This window comes from Bos javanicus, chromosome 4 (genome assembly GCF_032452875.1).
Source record: "Bos javanicus breed banteng chromosome 4, ARS-OSU_banteng_1.0, whole genome shotgun sequence".
NCBI lineage: Eukaryota > Metazoa > Chordata > Mammalia > Artiodactyla > Bovidae > Bos > Bos javanicus.
This window is the reverse complement of record NC_083871.1, coordinates 105,681,420-105,702,292: the sequence shown is the minus strand read 5'-3', so window position 1 is coordinate 105,702,292 and position 20,873 is coordinate 105,681,420. Positions and strand designations below refer to the sequence as shown.

Genomic DNA, 20,873 nt, shown 5'->3' with positions numbered 1-20,873 from the left:
GTATGTGGTTTGCATCATGCCCAAACAGACTCCTAGTAGTTATTGTTCCTCATATCCACTTGTCTTCTGTGTTCTTAGCATAAAACAGGCAGTATTTTAACAGAAGTATCTGAGTTGGTAGGACTACACTTCTTGAGACCAGCATCCTGTTTTCAATGTTATAAACACTTGTTCGTGAGCTGGGAATAAGCAAAGAAGTAGTTAAAGAAACTAGAGAAATGTCAACACCCAGGAGTCATCAGTGATTTCTCTTGACACTCCATGCAAGCATAAATCCTAGGAAAAATTGGGACTAAGATACAGAAAGTCGTTTCCATGGATCAGCTGGGATGTAGGGAGGGTGTCAATGGAGTTGCGAATCAGCTTATGTAGAAATAATGCTCCTGATCCATGGAATGTGGCTGTAGATGTTAGTGAAGACAGCAGAATGATCTGTCAGAAAACATCCAGTTGTCCAAGACATAATTCCTTGTAATTTATTGCCACATGTGGCTGGTGCAGCTGTGGTCACCTGCCAGACAGAACAGAGGGGATCAGAACTTCCTTCCCACCTGGAAATTTGTCAACTCTTGAACAAAAGCAAAGGCCACTATATCTGCCATGCAAAAGGACCTGGGATACAATAGTGTGAAAGCTTTCCACTGCATTAACCACTGCTACCTCCCACTCATCCCTGGACAGAAATTTCAAAATGATAACTGGAAGACAGCCTTACACTCCTCATCAATCTATTTCTCTCATCTCTCACATAGGATGGAGGAGACAGAGTCATCATTCTTCAGCCCTTTACTCTCTGAGCTCTCAGTCTGTCTGCAAAATATAGACCCTCATGAAGGATGAGAAGTAACAGAGACACAAAGACAAAGAACAGAGACTGAGCTTATGGGCAAATGAAATGAGAAAGGTTACCTGGCACTCATCTGTGTTTTTTCTTAAGTGTCCCACACAGAACACGTCTTCAAAGAACTTTTTATGCAGTAATGTTCTGCAGACCAAATCAGTACTCAGTTCAGTCATGAAGCTTTGCAGGTAACCTCTTCTATTTCCTAAGCATAATAAATAAAGGAGACTTTCATTCCTCTTTTCATTTTCATAAGGTATTTTGCCTCCCTCTCCTTCAGGGCTTCTTTTCAGTTAGAATAGACTGCAGAGAAAGAACATGGATTAAACATGTCCTCCTGTTTATTTATCATCTTTGAAAGATGATCAGCATCAAGGTGTGGTACCAACTAAGACACTCCAAACAATATCTGAATCCAAGCTCTGCCATCATGAAGTTTATGACTTTGGACAACTAGTTAACCTCCCTGAGTCTCAGTTTCCTCATTTATAAGATATAAATCCTAAGAAAACTGATCTACATGATATATGATGATGACTGAATAATACATATAGGATGCTTAGTGCCTGGGACATAATTAGTGTTCAACAAATGGTAGCATCTATCATTGTTGTAAGTGATAACCATATCACTGATAGGCAGGTAAAGGAAAAATATGATTTTCATCAATTTGCAAATTAAGATTCAGAGAAGTTAAAGGATCTTTCAGTAATCATATAATAAATGGCAGAACCAAAACTCAAACATAAATCCCTGAGCCTCAGCCCTCTGCTGTGTGTACCAATGTGATACATACATGCAACACATTGATTTAGGATTAGATTCCCAAAGCCCTAAAGGAGATGACCCCTTCTATTCTAAAGAGCTGACACCATTGCTCTATTTCTCCCGTTACAACTGGATGCTTAAAAATTAGTTCCAATTCCTTCCCCTGACTCCTCAGAGATCCTGAAGATGTGAACATATCCAAGAATACAGCTAACTATTCTTTTTTGACAATCACTCACCAAAAGATCTTTTATCCTCCACCCAGGTGTAAACCAAGCAATCTGCAATGTCACTTGAATTGGAAACAGGCAACTGAAACATGCTGGTAGAGAAGAAGGTGAGAGGTACAGACAACTTTATCAGCATAAGATCATTTTTAGGAGAAGTGAAAGTGAAGTTTGGGTGAATGATGACCTCCTCATAAGGCAGAATCTCCCCAATTAACTCTTGAAAAGTGGTGGCTCCACCAGTTAAGATAACCTGGAGATCTCTGGAAAATGGAGAGAAAAAAGGTTGATACTATCTACTATCACATATCACATATCACAAGGCTAATCTCTCTCTCTTTCTTTCTATCTCCCTCACACACACACACAGTCATGTGCACTTTCCTTCCATAGTAATCCATTTAAGCTCCTCTCATCTTTGTCCATCTAAACCTTTATGCGTAGCTGCCACTGTGGTCAGGTAGGTTGTCTGCCATAAAATGTAGTGGGTTGCTATTGTTGTTGTTCAGTTACTCGGTCATGTCCAACCCTTTGCAACCCCAGGCACCGCAGCATGCCAGGCTTCCCTATCCTTCACTGTCTCCCACAGAATTTGCTCCAACTCATGTCTATTGAGTTGATGATGCCATACAACCATCTCATTTTCTGTCACCCCCTTCTCCTGCCCTCAGTCTTTCCCAGCATCAGGGTCTTTTCCAATGAGTCGGCTCTTCGCATCAGGTGGCCAAAGTATTGGAGCTTCAGCTTCAGCATTAGTCCTTCTCATGAATATTCAGGGTTGATTTCCTTTAGGATTGCTGTCCAAGGGACTGTCTCAAGAGTCTTTTCCAACACCACAGTTTGAAAGCATCAATTCTTCAGCACTCAGCCTTCTTTATGGTTGCCATTAACCCAGACTATAATGTGAATGGTACCTCCAGGACTTAAGCATACAATAGCTTGGTCTCCAATTTTAGCATATTTCCAGGGAGAAGCTTCAATCTGACACCCAGAAATAGCTGAAAGAAGTGTACAAGTGGATAGTCAAGGTTTCTCTGAAAGTAATTTCTGTAAGTGGACTTCTTTGGGTGTTAGGGGTAAACAAGAAATATGAGACTGTACAAATGAAATAATTAACAGCTTAGAGAGTTGAAATATTTTAAAGCTAGGGAGGATCATCCAAATATGCTATGCTCTACTCATCTCAGTCAAAATTCACTGAATTAACAGGGTTTTCTGATGGTCCTTTACAAGAATAAGAGTCAAAAATACTGGATGTTCCACTGAGATCCAGTTGAAATCCACTCACTAACATGGCTCAAGATTCTAAATTCAGAACAGGACACTTCTCTGAGGCCCCTGAGTCTCCCACTCAGGGGTCTCTCCAACCATAACAGTGAAATAAATACCATATCAGTACTGAACACCACTTTTCTGCTGCAATCTCAAATGCTAAATTTATTTGTCTCCTAACAGCAGTATAATTTGTCTCAATCTATTCTTGTCACTCTGTTGGGAGTTTATAAGATAAAACTGTGGTGCTGGAGAAGACTTGAGAGTGCCTTGGACTGCAAGGAGATCAAACTAGTCAATCCTAAAGGAAATCAATCCTGAATATCCATTGGAAGGGCTGATGCTGAAGCTGAAGCTCCAATACTTTGGCCACCTGACGCAAAGAGTCAAGTCACTGGAAAAGACCCTCATGCTGGGAAAGACTGAATGCAAAAGGAGAAGGGGACGGCAGAGGATGAGATGGTTAGATAGCATCACTGACTTAATGGACATGGAGTTTGAGCACTCCAGAAAATAGTGAAGGACAGGGGAGCTTGGCATGCTGCAGTCCATGGGATTGCAAAGAGTCAGACACAACTTTGCAACTGAACAACAATAGCATCGTAAAATATATTTATAATTTAGAAGTCTACTTATATTGAAGAAAATTCGTAAGTAAACAGATGATTCTTGAGCAAATTATGGTAAGTGAATTTCAGCTTAAAACAACTCTGTGGCATGGAGGAGGGCTTTCCTGATGGCTCAGTGGTAAAGAATCCGTCTGACCATGCAAGAGACACCAGTGTGATCCCGGGTCCGGGAAGATCGCACATGCCGCAGGACAACTGAGCCCGTACACCACAACCACTGTGCTCTAGAGCCCACGCTCCACAATGAGAAACCCACGCACTGCAACAAAGAGTGGCCTCCATTCACTGCAATTAGAGAAAACCCACTTGCCCCAACGAAGACCCAGCACAACCAAAAATAAAATAAATAATGTTTCAGAAAACTAAATTATGGTGAAAAAGTACCAGAAGCGTAGGTGCCTCTGAGAAATATGAGTGGAAAGTAACTGAGAAGGAGTTTAGGATGAACATCAGGATATTGTTTAACTTAAGACTTTATTAAATATTCATATTAAAATTTGAAAAGTGAAAGTGAAAGTCAGACATGTCCTGCTCTTTGTGACCCCATGGACTATACAGTCCATGGAATTCTCCAAGCCAGAATACTACAGTGGGTAGCCGTTCCCTTCTCCAAGGGATTTTCCCAACCCAGGGATCGAACCCAGGTGTCCCGCATTGCAAGTGGATTCTTTACCAGCTGAGCCACCAGGGAAGCCATTAAAATTTACAAAGTAATAACTGAAAGAATAGAAAAAAAGGAAAATTTTAAAGTTATCTAAATTACTAATCTAACAAGAAAGCAAAAGTATTTTTACCCAAACAAAATACAGTAGAAATTCAAAATAGGTAAAGAGCAAATATAAACATAGCAATAATCAAAATAACCACAAATGGTCTAAATTCACCAATTAAAAGACAAATTATAGTATTACATTTTTTTTAAGTCCTCCTATATATAAATTAAGATACATGCTTAAATCAAAAGGATACAGAAAGGTGGAAAAGAAAAGATGTAAACATGATATACCAGGACAACAGTAACCAAAAGAAAACCAGGGTTGGTGTATTAAAAACTGACAAAAATAGGTTTTAAGATAAAACATATTAATTGTATGAGAGAAAGAAATGACATATAATAACAGGTTTGATTTTACCAGGAATGTACCAAGTACCTAAATTTATAAATGTACCTAAATTTATAGATACCAAATAAAATAGCCTAAAATATATTTTTAAAAAACAAAAAGTAATAAAAATAAATTCATAGAACTATTTTGACCAGTCTATAACACAGAGGAATAATTTCAACACAATCCTCTCATTTCCTGGTTTCAAGCAAAAAAAAAAAAAAATTAGAAAGGATATAGAAGATTTGAACTACATAATTTAAAAGTTTGATATACTAGATATACTGAACATACATAAAACTTTCACCCATAAAATTAGAGAGTACACTTTCTTTCAAGCACACAAGAAACATTTATAAAAATTGACTCCATGCTAGTCCCAAAACTAAGTCTCAATGATTTTCAAAGAATCAGTATCACATAGATCACATTCTCAGACCACAAAACAGTAGTGTGTATCTGTTCATCCAAAACTCCTCATTTATCCCTCCTTACATTTCCCCTTTGGTAACCATAAGTTTGTTTTCTACATCTGTGGATCTATTTCTGTTTTTTATATAAGTTCATTTGTAATATTTTTTAGAATCCACAATAAGCGATATCATATGATCTTTGTCTTTGTCTTACTTCACTTAGTATGATAATCTCTAGGTCCATCCATGTTGCTGCAAATGGCATTATTTCATTCTTTTTTATGGCTGAGTATGAAACTCCAATACTTTGGCCACCTCGTGCGAAGAGTTGACTCATTAGAAAAGACTGATGCTGGGAGGGATTGGGGGCAGGAGGAGAAGGGAACGACACAGGATGAGATGGCTGGATGGCATCACCTACTCGATGGACATGAGTTTGAGTGAACTCCGGGAGTTGGTGATGGACAGGGAGGCCTGGAGTGCTGCGATTCATGGGGTTGCAAAGAGTCGGACATGACTGAGTGACTGAACTGAACTGAATATTCTGTTTTATATCGCTATACCACATCTTCTTTATCTATTCATCTGTCATTGGACATTTAGGTTGCTTCCATATCTTGATTATTGTACAATAAATAATGCTGCTATGAACAATGGGGTGCATAAATCTTTTAGAATTAGAGTTTTTGTCTTTTGGATATATGCCCAGGAGTAGGATTGCTAGGTCATATGGTAACTCTACTTTTAATCTTTTAAGGATCCTCCATGCTGCCTTCTATTATGGCTGTACCAATTCACATCCCCATCAACCAACAGTGGAAGAAGTTTCCCTTATCAAAACATTTTTTTAATTTGGGAAAATTTAGAAAATTCACTCCCAAAATTCTAAACTTACAAATGGAAGATTTAATCAAGTGGAAATTCTATTTTATTTCTTTTTATTGAAGTATATTTGATTTACAATATTATCTTAGTTTCAAGTGTACAAGATAGTGATTCAGTATTTTTACAGATTATTCTCCATTCATAGTCATTAAAAGGTAATGGCTGTAACTCCCTATTCTATACAATATATCCCTGTTGCATATGTATTTCAAACACAGTAGTCTGTATCTGTTAATCCCATACACCTACTTTCCCCCTTCCTCCATCTGTTCCCCCTCTGGTAAATCCCAGCTTGTTTTCATATCTGGGAGTCTGTTTCTGTTTTGTGTATACACTCATGTATTATTTTTTAGATTCCACATTTAAGTCAAATCATATTTGTCTTTCTCTGACTTATTTGACTAAGCATAATATTCTCTAGGTCCATCCATGTTGCTGCAAATGGCAGAATTCCTTCCGTTTATGCCTCAGTAACTTCTCATTGAATATATATATGTGGAGACATATATATATATATATATATAATCACAATTTCTTTATCCATTCAACTGTTGATGGACGCTTGGGTTGCTTCCGTATCTTGGCTACTGTAAATCATGCTTCTATGAACATCAGGGGTGCATGTATCTTTTTTAATTACTCTTTTCATTTTTTCTGGATATTTGCCCAGGAATGGAATTGCTGGATCATGTTACAGTTTTATTTTTAGTATTTTAAGAAACTCCATGATGTTTTCCACACTGGCACACCAATTTACATTCCCACGAATAGTGTATATGAGTCCTCTTGGCTCCACATCCTCTCCAATATTTGTTATTTGTACCTTTTTTCATCATTACCATTCTGACAGGTATGAGTGATATCTCATTGGGGTTTTGATTTGCATTTCTTTAATAATTAGTGATATTACCATCCAACTGATATAAAAAGTCAAAGCACTTCCAAATAAATCCCAACAGAATTTTTCATAGAATGCAACAAGTTGATTTTTAAATTTATGTAAAAGAATTCCTAAGCATTCCTGATGAAGAATAAGATGGCTGGCCAACCACATCACACATCACAAATTATGATAAAGTCATAATTATTAAGGCACTGTGGCCTATACTAAATAAACCAATGGAGCAGCAATGACAGCCCAGAAACAGACCCATGTACAGATGGAAATTTGATAGACGACAAACAGATACTATAGATCAGTGGGGAAAGAAGGGACTACTTACAAATGATATTTGGATATTTTGCTTAATACGTTAAAAAAAATAAAATTGGATCCCTACTTCACATCATTCACAAAAATCAATTCCAAATTATACAAAAAATTTAAATATTAAAGTCAAAGCTTTAAAATCTTTAGAAGTAAATGTAAAGGAATATCTTTCTGCTTATGATCATAAAAGATATTTTCAACTGGGCACAATGATCAATAACCACAAATAAAGACTAATTCAAGTTTTAAATTTAATTATACTGAAGTTAAGAACTCTTTTTACATTAATGAATCACTTATTTTTTCATTGAAAGCTTGCATGCTTTATATGTTTGTATATATGTCTTAAACGTTAGTTGCAAAGTACCATGTGGGTTTCTAATTTATTTATATATATATATATATTATTTATTATTTATAAATATTTATTTATTTATATATTTCCTTTTTTTTTGACATTAAGAACTTTTATGCATGAAAATACACTGTAAAGAGAAGATAAAGCCACAGAGTGGAAGATATTTTCAACATGTATAACTGACAAATGACCAATATCTAGAGCACTTATAGAAATCCTATGAAGCAGTATTTTTACAATACACAAAATGTTCAAAAGACAAAAAAGAGTATTTCCCAAAAGATACATTATTGTCAGGAGAATGAAGAGGGGGAGGGGGAGGAAGGATGTTGATCATCACTACTAGTCAAAGTAACACAATTAAGATAATTGACACTTAATCAGCAAAAAAATTAAAGAGCTTGACAATACCCAATGTTGGAAGAACTCATAAATTGCTGGAGGGTATGTAAAAATAAACATTTGCAAGCTCTACAACCAAGAAATTCCACTCCTTATTATATATTCTATTTATATACCAAGAGGTGTACTTACAGATACAAACCAATATGTTGTGATACCAATACATATATAGATACAGAATATTTGTCACAGATACATACACAAGAAAAAGTTCTAAGGTACATGGTACAAGTATGTTTACAGTAATACTTCAAAATAGCAGAATGCTAGAAATAACTGAAACATCTACTAAGAAAAGAATGAACCAAACTGTGTGACATTCACATTGAAAAATTATACAGCAATGAAAAATGAAATACAGTCACATCTAACAGTTTTGGATGAATCTTTAAAATGTTAAGAACAATGTGCAGGTTTATTTTTATGTGTATATGAAATATTGTTCTATACCATAAAACTGTTTCCTTTCTGGACATGTTAAACATAAGAACGTGTAGTTAAATTTTATCTGTGTACTTGAGCTCCCCTTTACCATCAAATCATTAAGACTTCCTGATTAGCACAAGTTCTATACCATTTCCACAGGAGTGTTGAGCCTCAGTCTGGAAGCCTTAATAGAATAGAACATTCCCCACCACTTACGGTAAGAAGCAGTGTGCTGCCGTTATCACCCATTGAGGAGCAATCAGAGTCCCCATACAGGACTTGTAACTGGATTTCAGGTATAATAAATAGAAAAGATTGTTTAGGTCTGCAGTATCTTCAACAAAAACTGAAATAACACCTGAAACACACAAAGAGAAGAATCACAGGGATATAACCCAGCTGGTTAAAGGGAACTGGCATGGTTATGGAGATTTTAAGACACCAGTGTCAGATAGTATCAATATTTACCACATTGATCACTTAGCCTACCCTATGGTACTGAGTCCCATACTGTACAAAGACTGTACCAAGCACTTTGTTATTGCTGCTTAGTCGCTCAGTGATGTCCGACTCTTTTGTGACCCCATGGACTGTAGCCCACCAGGCTCCTCTGTCCCTGGGATTTCCCAGGCAAGAACACTGGAGTGGGCTGCCATTTCCTTCTAAAGAGAAGCAGGGAGATAATGCAGAGGAGAAGGACATACACGGGTATTGGACTCAGATAGACTGAAGTCAGAATCCTTGAAACAACCATCATTTACTAGTTATATGACTTTAAGTAAATTTCCTAAGGTTAAGTTCTTACTTTGTAAAATAATATAAACTGCATCCACTCCACCTTTTTATTTCCTGTGAAAATTTTAAAAAATGTATTTTTAAAGTATCTAAAATGCAATCTCAAAAACGACAGAATGATCTGTTCGTTTCCAAGGCAAACCATTTAATATCACGTAATCCAAGTCTATGCCCTGACCAGTAACGCTGAAGAAGGTGAAGTTGAACAGTTCTATGAAGACCTACAAGACCTTCTAGAACTAATACCCAAAAAAGATGTCCTGTTCATTATAGGGGTCTGGAATGCAAAAGTAGGAAGTCAAGAAACACCTGGAGTAACAGGCAAATTTGGCCTTGGAGTACAGAATGAAGCAGGGCAAAGACTTAATAGAGTTCTGCCAAGAGAACCTACTAGTCATAGCAAACACCCTCTTCCAACAACATGAGAAGATGCTACACATGGACATCACCAGATGGTTGACACCAAAATCAGATTGATTATATTCTTTGCAACCAAAGATGAAGAAGTTCTATACAGTCAGCAAAAACAAGACCAGGAGCTGACTGTGGCTCAGATCATGAACTCCTTATTGCCAAATTCAGACTTCAATTGAAGAAGGAGAAAACCACTAGACCATTCAGGTATGACCTAAATCAAATCCCTTATGACTATATACTGGAAGTGAGAAATAGATTTAAGGGACTAGATCTGATGGACAGAGTGCCTGAAGAACTAGGGACAGAGGTTCGTGACATTGTACAGGAGATAGGAATCAAGACCATCCCCAAGGAAAAGAAATGCAAAAAAGCAAAATGGCTGAGGAGGCCTTACAAATAGCTGTGAAAAGAAGAGAAGCCAAAAGCAAAGAAGAAAAGGAGAGATATACCCATTTGAATGCAGAGTTCCAAAGAATAGCAAGAAGAGATAAGAAAGCCTTCCTCAGCGATCAATGCAAAGAAATAGAAGAAAACAACAGAATGGGAAAGACTAGAGATCTCTTCAAGAAAATTAGAGATACCAAAGGAACATTTCATGCAAAGATGGGCTCAATAAAGGACAGAAATGGTATGGACCTAACAGAAGCAGAAGATATTAAGAAGAGGTGGCAAGAATACACAGAACTGTACAAAAAAGATCTTCACGACCCAGATAATCATGATAGTATGATCACACACCTAGAGCCAGACATCCTGGAATGTGAAGTCAATTGGGCCTTAGGAAGCATCACTATGAACAAAGCTAGTGGAGGTGATGGAATTCCAGTTGAGCTCTTTCAAATCCTGAAAGATGATGCTGTGAAAGTGCTGCACTCAATATGCCAGCAAATTTGGAAAACTCAGCAGTGCCCACAGGACTGGAAAAGGTCAGTTTTCATTCCAATCCCAAAGAAAGGCAACGCCAAAGAAAGCTCAAACTACTGTACAATTGCACTCATCTCACACGCTAGTAAAGTAATGCTCAAAATTCTCCAAGCCAGGCTTCAGCAATACATGAACTGTGAACTTCCAGATGTCCAAGCTGGTTTTAGAAAAGGCAGAGGAACCAGAGATCAAATTGCCAACATCCACTGGATCATGGAAAAAGCAAGAGAGTTCCAGAAAAACATCTATTTCTGCTTTATTGACTACGCCAAAGCCTTTGACTGTGTGGATCACAATAAAGTGTGGAAAATTCTGAAAGAGATGGGAATATCAGACCAGCTGACCTGCCTCTTGAGAAACATGTATGTAGGTCAAGAAACAACAGTTAGAACTGGACATGGAACAATAGATTGGTTCCAAATAGGAAAAGGAGTATGTCAAGGCTGTATATTGTCACCCTGCTTATTTAACTTCTATGCAGAGTACATCATGAGAAATGCTGGGCTGGAAGAAGCACAAGCTGGAATCAAGACTGCAGGGAGAAATATCAATAACCTCAGATATGCAGATGACACCACCCTTATGGCAGAAAGTGAAGAACTAAAGAGCCTCTTGATGAAAGTGAAAGAGGAGAGTGAAAAAGTTGGCTTAAAGCTCAACATGCAGAAAACTAAGATCACGGCATCCAGTCCCATCACTTCATGGGAAATAGATGGGGAAACAGTGGAAACAGCGTCAGACTTTATTTCTTTGGGCTCCAAAACCACTGCAGATGATGATTGCATCCATGAAAATAAAAGACACTTACTCCTTGGAAGGCAAGTTATGACCAACCTAGATAGCATATTAAAAAGCAGAGACATTACTTTGTCAACAAAGGTCCGTCTAGTCAAGGCTATGGTTTTTCCAGTGGACATGTATGGATGTAAGACTTGGACTATAAAGAAAGCTGAGCACCGAAAAATGGATGCTTTTGAACTGTGGTATTGGAGAAGACTCTTGAGAGTCCCTTGGACTGCAGGAGATCCAACCAGTCCATCCTATAGGAGATCAGATCAGTTCTGGGTGTTGATTGGTAGGACTGATATTGAAGCTGAAACTCCAATACTTTGGCCACCTGATGCAAAGAGCTGACTCATTTGAAAAGACCCTGATGCTGGGAAAGATTGAGGACAGGAGGAGAAGGGGACAACAGAGGATGAGATGGTTGGATGGCATCACTGACTCAATAGACATGGGTTTAGGTGGACTCCAGGAGTTGGTGATGGACAGAGAGGCCTGGCGTGCTGTGGTTCATGGGGTCGCAAAGAGTCGGACACCACTGAGTGACTGAACTGAACTCAAAGTAGTTAGTGGGATTTCCCAGGTGGTTTAGTGGTAAAGAATCTACCTGTCAGTGTTAGGGACATGGGTTCAATTCCTGGTTCAGGAAGTACTCCTGGCGAAGGAAATGGCAACCTACTCCAGTTTTTCACTTTTCACTTCATGGTACTAGAATCGCACACTGTACAAACACTGTACTAAGCACTTTGTTATTGTTTCATCACTCAGTTGTGTCCGACTCTTTTGAGATCCCATGGACTGTAGCCCACAAGGCCTCTCTGTAAGAATACTAGAATGGGTTACCACTTCCTCCTCCAGGGTATCTTCCCAAACCAGGGATTGAACCCAGGTCTCTTATACTGGCAAGTGGATTATTTACCACCGAACCACCTATGCAGCCCCACTAAGCACTTTAAGTACTTAAAAAAATTTTTTTTTAATTTTCACAGGAAACAAGATAAAGTGGATACATTTTATATTATTTTACAAAGTAAGAACTTAACCTTAGGAAATATACTTAAGGTCATACAACTAGTAAATGATGGTTTGTTCAAGCATCCCAATTTCAGTCTACCTGATTCCAAATCCCATGTACATCCTTCTCCTCCACACGATCTCCCGCTTTTCTTCGCCCTGTCTGCAGTTTCCCAGGATGACTTAGCTTATTTCCAATCTCCCAAAGGCTTAAGCCTTCTTGGTTGAATCCACAGTCACAGTCACGCAGCCTGTCCTGCAGCTCCCTGACTTTTCCTACCAGCACACTGCAGGGATCCTCAGAGACCAGTCAGTGTGACTCCAACAGTAATAAGTTCATTAGTTAACCAAAATTAAAACTTTAATTCTGGCATGAAAATATAGGGAGAGATATTCTGAACAGATGGGCATGTAAATATAGGTCAGTACTTATTCTCTGGAAACAGATTATCTGGATTCAAATTCTAGCTCTATCCTTACCAGTAGTAGGAACTTGTACAAATTAGGTAGATCTCTGTATCTTAATCTCCTTATTTGTACACTGAAATCACAAACGAACTTCTCTCCTAAGATTGCTGTGAAAATTGAATGCATTAATGTATGTAAATCACTTGAAAGAATGTTTGGCAAATAATGCATATAATGTGTGTTCAATAAATGTTATTTTACACTATGGCAGTTTCAAGAATATTTTTATACTGATAAATTGCAAACTAATACTCAGAAAAAGATACAGACAAAGCCTCTCCATTACCTACCAAACAACTAAACATTGGATACTGACTGATATCACCTTTTTTTGCATTATTGCTACTTCTTTATCAGTGACAGCTCCAACCCCAATTTAATCCTCTTACCTACTAATTAAAACATTTGAAGTACCCAATTAGGGTTCAGTTCAGTTCAGTTCAGTCGCTCAGTCATGTCCGACTCTTTGCGACCCCATGAATCGCAGCACGCCAGGCCTCCCTGTCCATCACCAACTCCGGGAGTTCACTCAGACTCACAGCCATCAAGTCAGTGATGCCATCCAGCCATCTCATCCTCTGTCATCCCCTTCTCCTCCTGCCCCCAATCCCTCCCAGCATCAGAATCTTTTTCAATGAGTCAACTCTTCGCATGAGGTGGCCAAAGTACTGGAGTTTCAGCTTCAGCATCATTCCTTCCAAAGAAATCCCAGGGCTGATCTCCTTCAGAATGGACTGGTTGGATCTCCTTGAAGTCCAAGGGACTCTCAAGAGTCTTCTCCAATACCACAGTTCAAAAGCATCAATTCTTTGGTGCTCAGCTTTCTTCACAGTCCAACTCTCACATCCATACGTGACCACTGGAAAAACCATAGCCTTGATTAGACGGATCGTCTAGTCAACTAGGGTTAGGATACCCTAATTAGAGTCAGAATGTTCCTTCTTGACAACACCGAATTCTGAACTGACTCCATTTCTCTAACTCCATCTTCCAAATTATCCATCAAACCATTTAAGATGCTCCTCCCAAGTTCCCTGTACTGGGACACATGAGGTTCTCTGGAGTGTGTTGTCCCTACTGCATAAAGTTAAAAAAACCTCACTTAAAAAAACTCTTGGTGGTGTTCTTGGTGGCATCTGGTTAGTGGGTTCAACAAGTTAGGTCAAATATTGCTTTTTCCAGTTCAGGAAAGGAAACAGGAAAATACAAAACTATTTCTTTTTTTAAAAAATCTATGTTCCAACTGGGGTTTCTCTTGCTATATCAATTTATATTACTGGTCTATGGGTTTTCATCTAATAAGTAGTAAAAGAACAATGATTTATGCAATATCCCCAAGCATTCAGCATAATGCCCAGCACACAGTATAAACTCAATACATAGGTATTATATAAATGAATTAATGACAGATTAGAGTAAAACTCACTTTGCATGCAAGGGGCCACAGGAAAGCTCTGAAATTAATGCAAGGATTTTATGGATTCATATATGAAACAAGCATCATCACTAAAGGCTAATATTATGTATACAGACATGTATACTTCTGTCCAAATATATACATGCATGCATTTTTTAAATCTGTTGAATACTAATTGGTTTCTGCCATGCATGCATGAATCCATGCTTAGTTGTTTCAGTAATATCTGACTCTCTGCGACCCCATGGACTGTTGCCCACCAGGCTCCTCTGTCCATGGGATTCTCCAGGCAAGAATACTGCAGTGCGTTGCCATTTCCTACTCCAGGGCATCTTCCCAACCCAGAGATCAGACCGGCGTCTCTTGCATCTCCTGCATTGGCAGGTGGATTCTTTACCACTAGCGCCACCTGCTTCGCAACTTTTTTTAGCATAAGAACACCTTTTAGTCTTAAAATACTTTGAATCTTTTTATGATGTTAATGTTGTTGTTCAGTCACCAAGTCGTGTCTGACTCTGCAACCCCATAGACTGAAGCACACCAGGTTTCCCTGTCCTTCACTGCCTCCTGGAGTTTGCACAGATTCATGTTTGTTGTGTCGGTAATAATATCTAACCATCTTATCCTGTAGTCTTTCCAGCATCAGGCTCTTTTCCACTGAGTCAGCTCTTTGCATCAGGTGGCCAAAACATTGGAGCTTCAGCTTCAGCATTGGTCCTTCCAATGAATATTCAGGGTTGATTTCCTTTGGGATTGACTGGTTTGATCTCCTTGCAGTCCAAGGGACTCTCAAGATATATGATGTTAATACATCATGTTTTATTAATAAGACTAAGAGGAGTTCTTATGGTCAAAAAGTGGCAAAACACTTGCATAGGCAATGTTCTAATTCCAGCACATAAATCTAATTCTTATTTAACTCCCACAATCTATCCTGAATCCAGATCATCTCTTGTTAGCGAGAATGCTGGGTCATGTCTGAGTCTTTGCAACCCCATGAACTGTAGCTACCACACTTCTCTGTCCACCGAATTTTCTAAGCGAGAATACAGGAGTGGGTTGCCATTTCCTACTCTAGGGGAGATTCTTGACCCAGGGATCAAACCCACATCTCCCATGTCTCCAGCATCATCATGTGGATTCTTTACCACTGTACCACCTGGAAGTCCAAAAGGACTATTAAGGAATACTATAAACAACTCTTTGCCTACAAACATGAAAACCTAGATGAATTCTGTCTAAGATATACTCTGCCAAAACACAAGAAGAAATAGACAATCTAAATATGTCTATATCTATTCAGTTCAGTTCAGTCGCTCAGTCCTGTCTGACTCCCCGCGACCCCATGAATTGCAGCACACCAGGCCTCCCTGTCCATCACCAACTCCCGGAGTTTACTCAAACCCACGTCCATCGAGTCGGTGATGCCATCCAGCCATCTCATGCTCCGTCGTCCCCTTCTCCTCCTGCCCCCAATCCCTCCCAGCATTAGAGTCTTTTCCAATGAGTCAACTCTTCCCATGAGGTGGCCAAAGTACTGGAGTTTCAGTTTTAGCATCATTCCTTCCAAAGAACACCCAGGACTGATCTGCTTCAGAATGGACTGGTTGGATCTCCTTGCAGTCCAAGGGAGTCTCAAGAATCTTCTCCAACACCACAGTTCCAAAGCATCACTTCTTCGGCGCTCAGCCTTCTTCACAGTCCAACTCTCACATGCATACATGACCACAGGAAAAACCATAGCCTTGACTAGACGGACCTTTGTTGGCAAAGTAATGTCTCTGCTTTTCAATATGCTATCTAGGTTGGCCATAACTTTCCTTCCAAGGAGTAAGCGTCGTTTAATTTCATGGCTGTAGTCACCATCTACAGTGATTTTGGAGCCCAAAAAAATAAAGTCTGACACTGTTTCCACTGTTTCCCCATCTATTTGTCATAAAGTGATGGGACCGGATGCCTTGATCTTCGTTTTCTGAATGTTGAGCTTTAAGCCAACTTTTTCACTCTCCTCTTTCACTTTCATCAAGAGGCTTTTTAGTTCCTCTTCACTTTCTGCCATAAGGGTGGTGTCATCTGCCTATCTGAGGTTATTGATATTTCTCCTGGCAATCTTGATTCTAGCTTGTGCTTCTTCCAGTCCAGCGTCTCTCATGATGTACTCTGCATAGAAGTTAAATAAGGGTGACAATTACAGCCTTGACATACTCCTTTTCCTATTTGGAACCAATCTATTGTTCCATGTCCAGTTCTAACTGTTCCTTCCTGACCTGCATATAGATTTCTCAAGAGGCAGGTCAGGAGGTCTGGTATTCCCATCTCTTTCAGAATTTTCCACACTTTATTGTTATCCACACAGTCAAAGGCTTTGGCATAGTCAATAAAGCAGAAATAGATGTTTTTCTGGAACTCTCTTGCTTTTTCCATGATCCAGTGGATGTTGGCAATTTGATCTCTGGTTCCTCTGCCTTTTCTAAAACCAGCTTGGACATCTGGAAGTTCACAGTTCATGTATTGCTGAAGCCTGGCTTGGAGAATTTTGAGCATTACTTTACTAGCGTGTGAGATGAGTGCAATTGTACAGTAGTTTGAGCTTTCTTTGGCGTTGCCTTTCTTTGGGATTGGAATGAAAACTGACCTTTTCCAGTCCTGTGGGCACTGCTGAGTTTTCCAAATTTGCTGGCATATTGAGTGCAGCACTTTCACAGCATCATCTTTCAGGATTTGAAAGAGCTCAACTGGAATTCCATCATCTCCACTAGCTTTGTTCATAGTGATGCTTTCTAAGGCCCACTTGACTTCACATTCCAGGATGTCTGGCTCTAGGTGAGTGATCACACCGTCATGATTTTCTGGGTCATGAAGATCTTTTTGTTTGGTTCTTCTGTGTATTCTTGCCACCTCTTCTTAATATCTTCTGCTTCTGTTAGGTCCATACCATTTCATCCTTTATCAAGCCCATCTTTGCATGAAATGTTCCCTTGGTATTTCTAATTTCTTGAAGAGATCTCTAGTCCTTCCCATTCTGTTGTTTTCTTCTATATCTTTTCATTGATCGCTGAGGAAGGCTTTCTTATCTCTTCTTGCTATTGTCCTTTACATTATAGTGGACTGGAATGCAAAAGTAGGAAGTCAAGAAACACCTGGAGTAACAGGCAAATTTGGCCTTGGAATATGAAATGAAGCGGGGCAAAGACTAATAGAATTTTGCCAAGAGAACGCACCTGTCATAGCAAACACCCTCTTCCAAAAACACAAGAGAAAACTCTACACATGGACATCACCAGATGGTCAACACCGAAATCAGATTGATTATATTCTTTGCAGCCAAAGATGGAGAAGCTCTATACAGTCACAAAAACAAGACCGGCAGCTGACTGTGGCTCAGATCATGAACTCTTTATTGCCAAATTCAGACTTAAACTGAAGAAAGTAGGGAAAACCACTAGACCGTTCAGGTATGACCTAAGTCAAATCCCTTGCAATTATACAGTGGAAGTGAGAAATAGCTTTAAGGGACTAAATCTGATAGAGTGCCTGATGAACTATGGACTGAGGTTCGCCACATTGTACAGGAGACAGGGATCAAGACCATCCCCATGGAAAAGAAATGCAAAAAAGCAAAATGGCTGTCTGGGGAGGCCTTACAAATAGCTGTGAAAAGAAGAGAAGCGAAAAGCAAAGGAGAAAAGGAAAGATATATCTATTAAAGATATCGATTAAACAATAACCTTCCAAAAGAGAAAGCATTAGGCCCAGATGAGTTGACTCATGAATTCTACCAAACATTGAAGTAAGAAATTACACCAATTCTCTGCAATCTTTTTCAGAAGATAGAAGCGGAGGGAATATTTCCTAAATTATTCTATGAGGCCAGCATTATCTTGATACCAAAAACAAAGTCATTACAAGAAAACTACAAAAAAAAAAAAAGACCTTCTCATTATCAAAAATCCTCAACAAAACATTAGTCAAATCTAATTCAACAATGTATAAAAAACATACATGCTCTAAGACCATGTGGGATTTCTGCTATGTATGCAGGACTGGTTCAACATTTGAAAATCAATTAGGAGCTCTTTCCTATGTTTTCTTCTAGGAATCTCAAAGCTTCGGGTCTTTTGTTTAAGTATTTAATTCATTTTGAGTTAATTTTTGTGAGTGGTGTAAGACAGGTTTTCCATTTCAGTTTTCTGCATGTGGTTATTCAGTTTTCCCAACACTATTTATTGAAGAAACCATCACTTCTTCATAAAGTGTTCTTGTCTTCTTTGTCAAATATCAATTGATTGAATATATAAGCATTTATTTCTAGGCTCTCTATTCTATTTCATTGCTCTATGTTTCTATTTTTTTGCCAATACCACAATGTTCTAATTACTATAGTTTTGTGGTATAGTTTGAAGTGTGATGCTTCTGGCTTTGTTCTCAGGATTACTTTGGCTATTTGAGGTCTTTTGTGATTCCATATAAATTTTAGGACTGCTCTTTTATTTCTGTGAAAAATGTCATTGGAATTTTGATGGAGGTTTCATTGAATCTATAGATGGTTTGGGGTAGTATGGAAATTTTAACCACATTAATTCTTTCAATCCATGAACATGCTGCTGCTGCTGCTAAGTCACTTCAGTCATGTCCGACTCTGTGCGACCCCATAGATGGCAGCCCACCAGGTTCCTCTGTCCCTGGGATTGTCCAGGCAAGAACACTGGAGTGGGTTGCCATTTTCTTCTCCAATGCATGAAAGTGAAAAGTGAAAAGTGAAAGTGAAGTTGCTCAGTCATGTCCTACTCGTAGCAACCCCATGGACTGCAGCCCACCAGGCTCCTCCATCCATGGAATTTTCCAGGCAAGAGTACTGGAGTGGGGTGCCATTGCCTTCTCTGCCATGAACATGAGATATCTCAATTTTGTTTATGTCTTCTTTAATTTCTTTCTGCAAAGTCTTATAGTTTTCATTGTACAGATCTTTCACTTCCTTTGTTAAATTTATTCCTACGTATTTTATGTTTTTGATGCTATTGTAAATGGGATACCATAAAGTTCCTAGAAGGAAACATAGGGAAGAAAAGACCCATGTTAACATGGGTCTTAACAATGCTTTTGATACGACAGTAACAATACAAGCAACAAAAGCAAAAATCAACAAGTGATGGTACATCAAACTAAAAAGCTTCTGCATAGCCTGCACAGAAAATGACTGGTAGATGACATATTTCCCAAACTTTCCTGTTTCTGGTCCATCAGCTCTCCCTCCCAACGGAGCTCTATAGCCTTATCTCCTAGTTGAGGCCCAATCAAACAAGACAGAGATACCTTTAGTCACTCACCAGTTATCATCAGCAAGGTTAATAGGATACACTTCATGTTGATGCCTGAATCTTGTCCTGAGGATAAGGTTCTAGTGGAAATAGTCACAAAGCAGGAACAGAACTTATAACCCACTTAGGAATTCTGACAGCAGGATGAAGTGCAAATGAGAGAACTGGGATGGGGACTCTATAAGCCCGTCATTTAGAGGCTGCTTCTTCCAGTCTTGATCCTTAGTATAAAAAAGGATTCATTAGTCACACCTGCCAACTCTCTCAATCAATTGGCATGGAAATTCTCGCAGTCTAATTGATATCTGCCCTATGGGAAGATGAGCTTCAGGGGTCTGAGCCTTATCCCTTATCTAAGGAAGTGAGAACCAAGTGAACCTTCTGTGGTATTAAAATTCATCCCAAGTTCTTTCCCTAGCTTCTCAGTTCTTTTCACCAGTTCCTTCCCCACAATGTTTAACTAGCACCCCTCCCTCTACATGTCCCATTGACCCTCTGCTTTCTGGGCTACTCTGATGAAGCAGAGCTATGACTCCACCCTTCTCTGTGACACAGACTCTCTTCTCCTTTATCCATGTCACACTCAGCCCGCCCCTCCTCAGAACTGCTTCACTTGTACATGTTGTATTCACACATACCATTTGAAGAAAAGTTCTCAACCAACACCAGTACTAGAGGCCCCTGTCAGATCTCCAAATCTGTTCCTACTACACTACCCTCTGGGACAGCATACTCTTGTTCACTCACTCTATCCTTTCTCTGTGGCTGCTTTGTTTAAATGGATTTTTTTGGCAGCAAATACAAGAAGTGTGAGTGAAAGTCGCTCAGTCGTGTCGAACTCTTTGCAACCCCATGGACTATACAGTCCATGGAACTCTCCAGGCCAGAATGCTGGAGTGGGTAGCCTTTCCCTTCTCCAGGGGATCTTCCCAACCCAGGGATCGAACCCAGGTCTCCCACATTGCAGGCAGATTCTTTACCAGCTGAGCCACAAGGAAAGCCCAAGAATACTGGATTGGGTAGCCTATCCCTTCTCCAGCGGATCTTCCTAACCCAGGAATTGAACTGGGGTCTCCTGCATTGTAGGTGGATTCTTTACCAACTGAGCTATGAGGGAAGCCCAAATACAACAAGGATATTACTTAAATAGAAAATCTATTAGATGACAGAATGAAACAATAATAGATTTAGAGTCCCTTT

General features: G+C 39.1%; 1 protein-coding gene across 1 annotated transcript; it reads right to left on the bottom strand.

The window, feature by feature from the left end:
• Positions 1-221: 221 nt before the first annotated feature.
• LOC133246513 (serine protease 58-like) lies at positions 222-20,193 on the bottom strand. Its single transcript, XM_061414945.1, has 5 exons — positions 19,683-20,193; positions 8,754-8,895; positions 1,849-2,099; positions 910-1,046; positions 222-511 (listed from the first exon to the last, which is right to left on the bottom strand). The coding sequence occupies exons 1-5, from the start codon at positions 19,717-19,719 to the stop codon at positions 365-367; spliced, it is 714 nt and encodes a 237-aa protein (XP_061270929.1). The 5' UTR covers positions 19,720-20,193; the 3' UTR covers positions 222-364.
• Between the last annotated feature and the right edge of the window lie 680 nt (positions 20,194-20,873).

What these genes read in the sequence shown, in the direction of transcription:
- LOC133246513 (XM_061414945.1), bottom strand. Translation starts at nt 19,719, where the DNA reads ATGAAGTGTATCCTATTAACCTTGCTGATGATAACTG. An exon ending in AACCTTGCTGATGATAACTG is followed by an intron (nt 8,896 to 19,682) that starts GTGAGTGACTAA and finishes TGTGTGTTTCAG; the next exon opens with GTGTTATTTCAGTTTTTGTT. An exon ending in GCAGCACACTGCTTCTTACC is followed by an intron (nt 2,100 to 8,753) that starts GTAAGTGGTGGG and finishes TCCATTTTCCAG; the next exon opens with AGATCTCCAGGTTATCTTAA.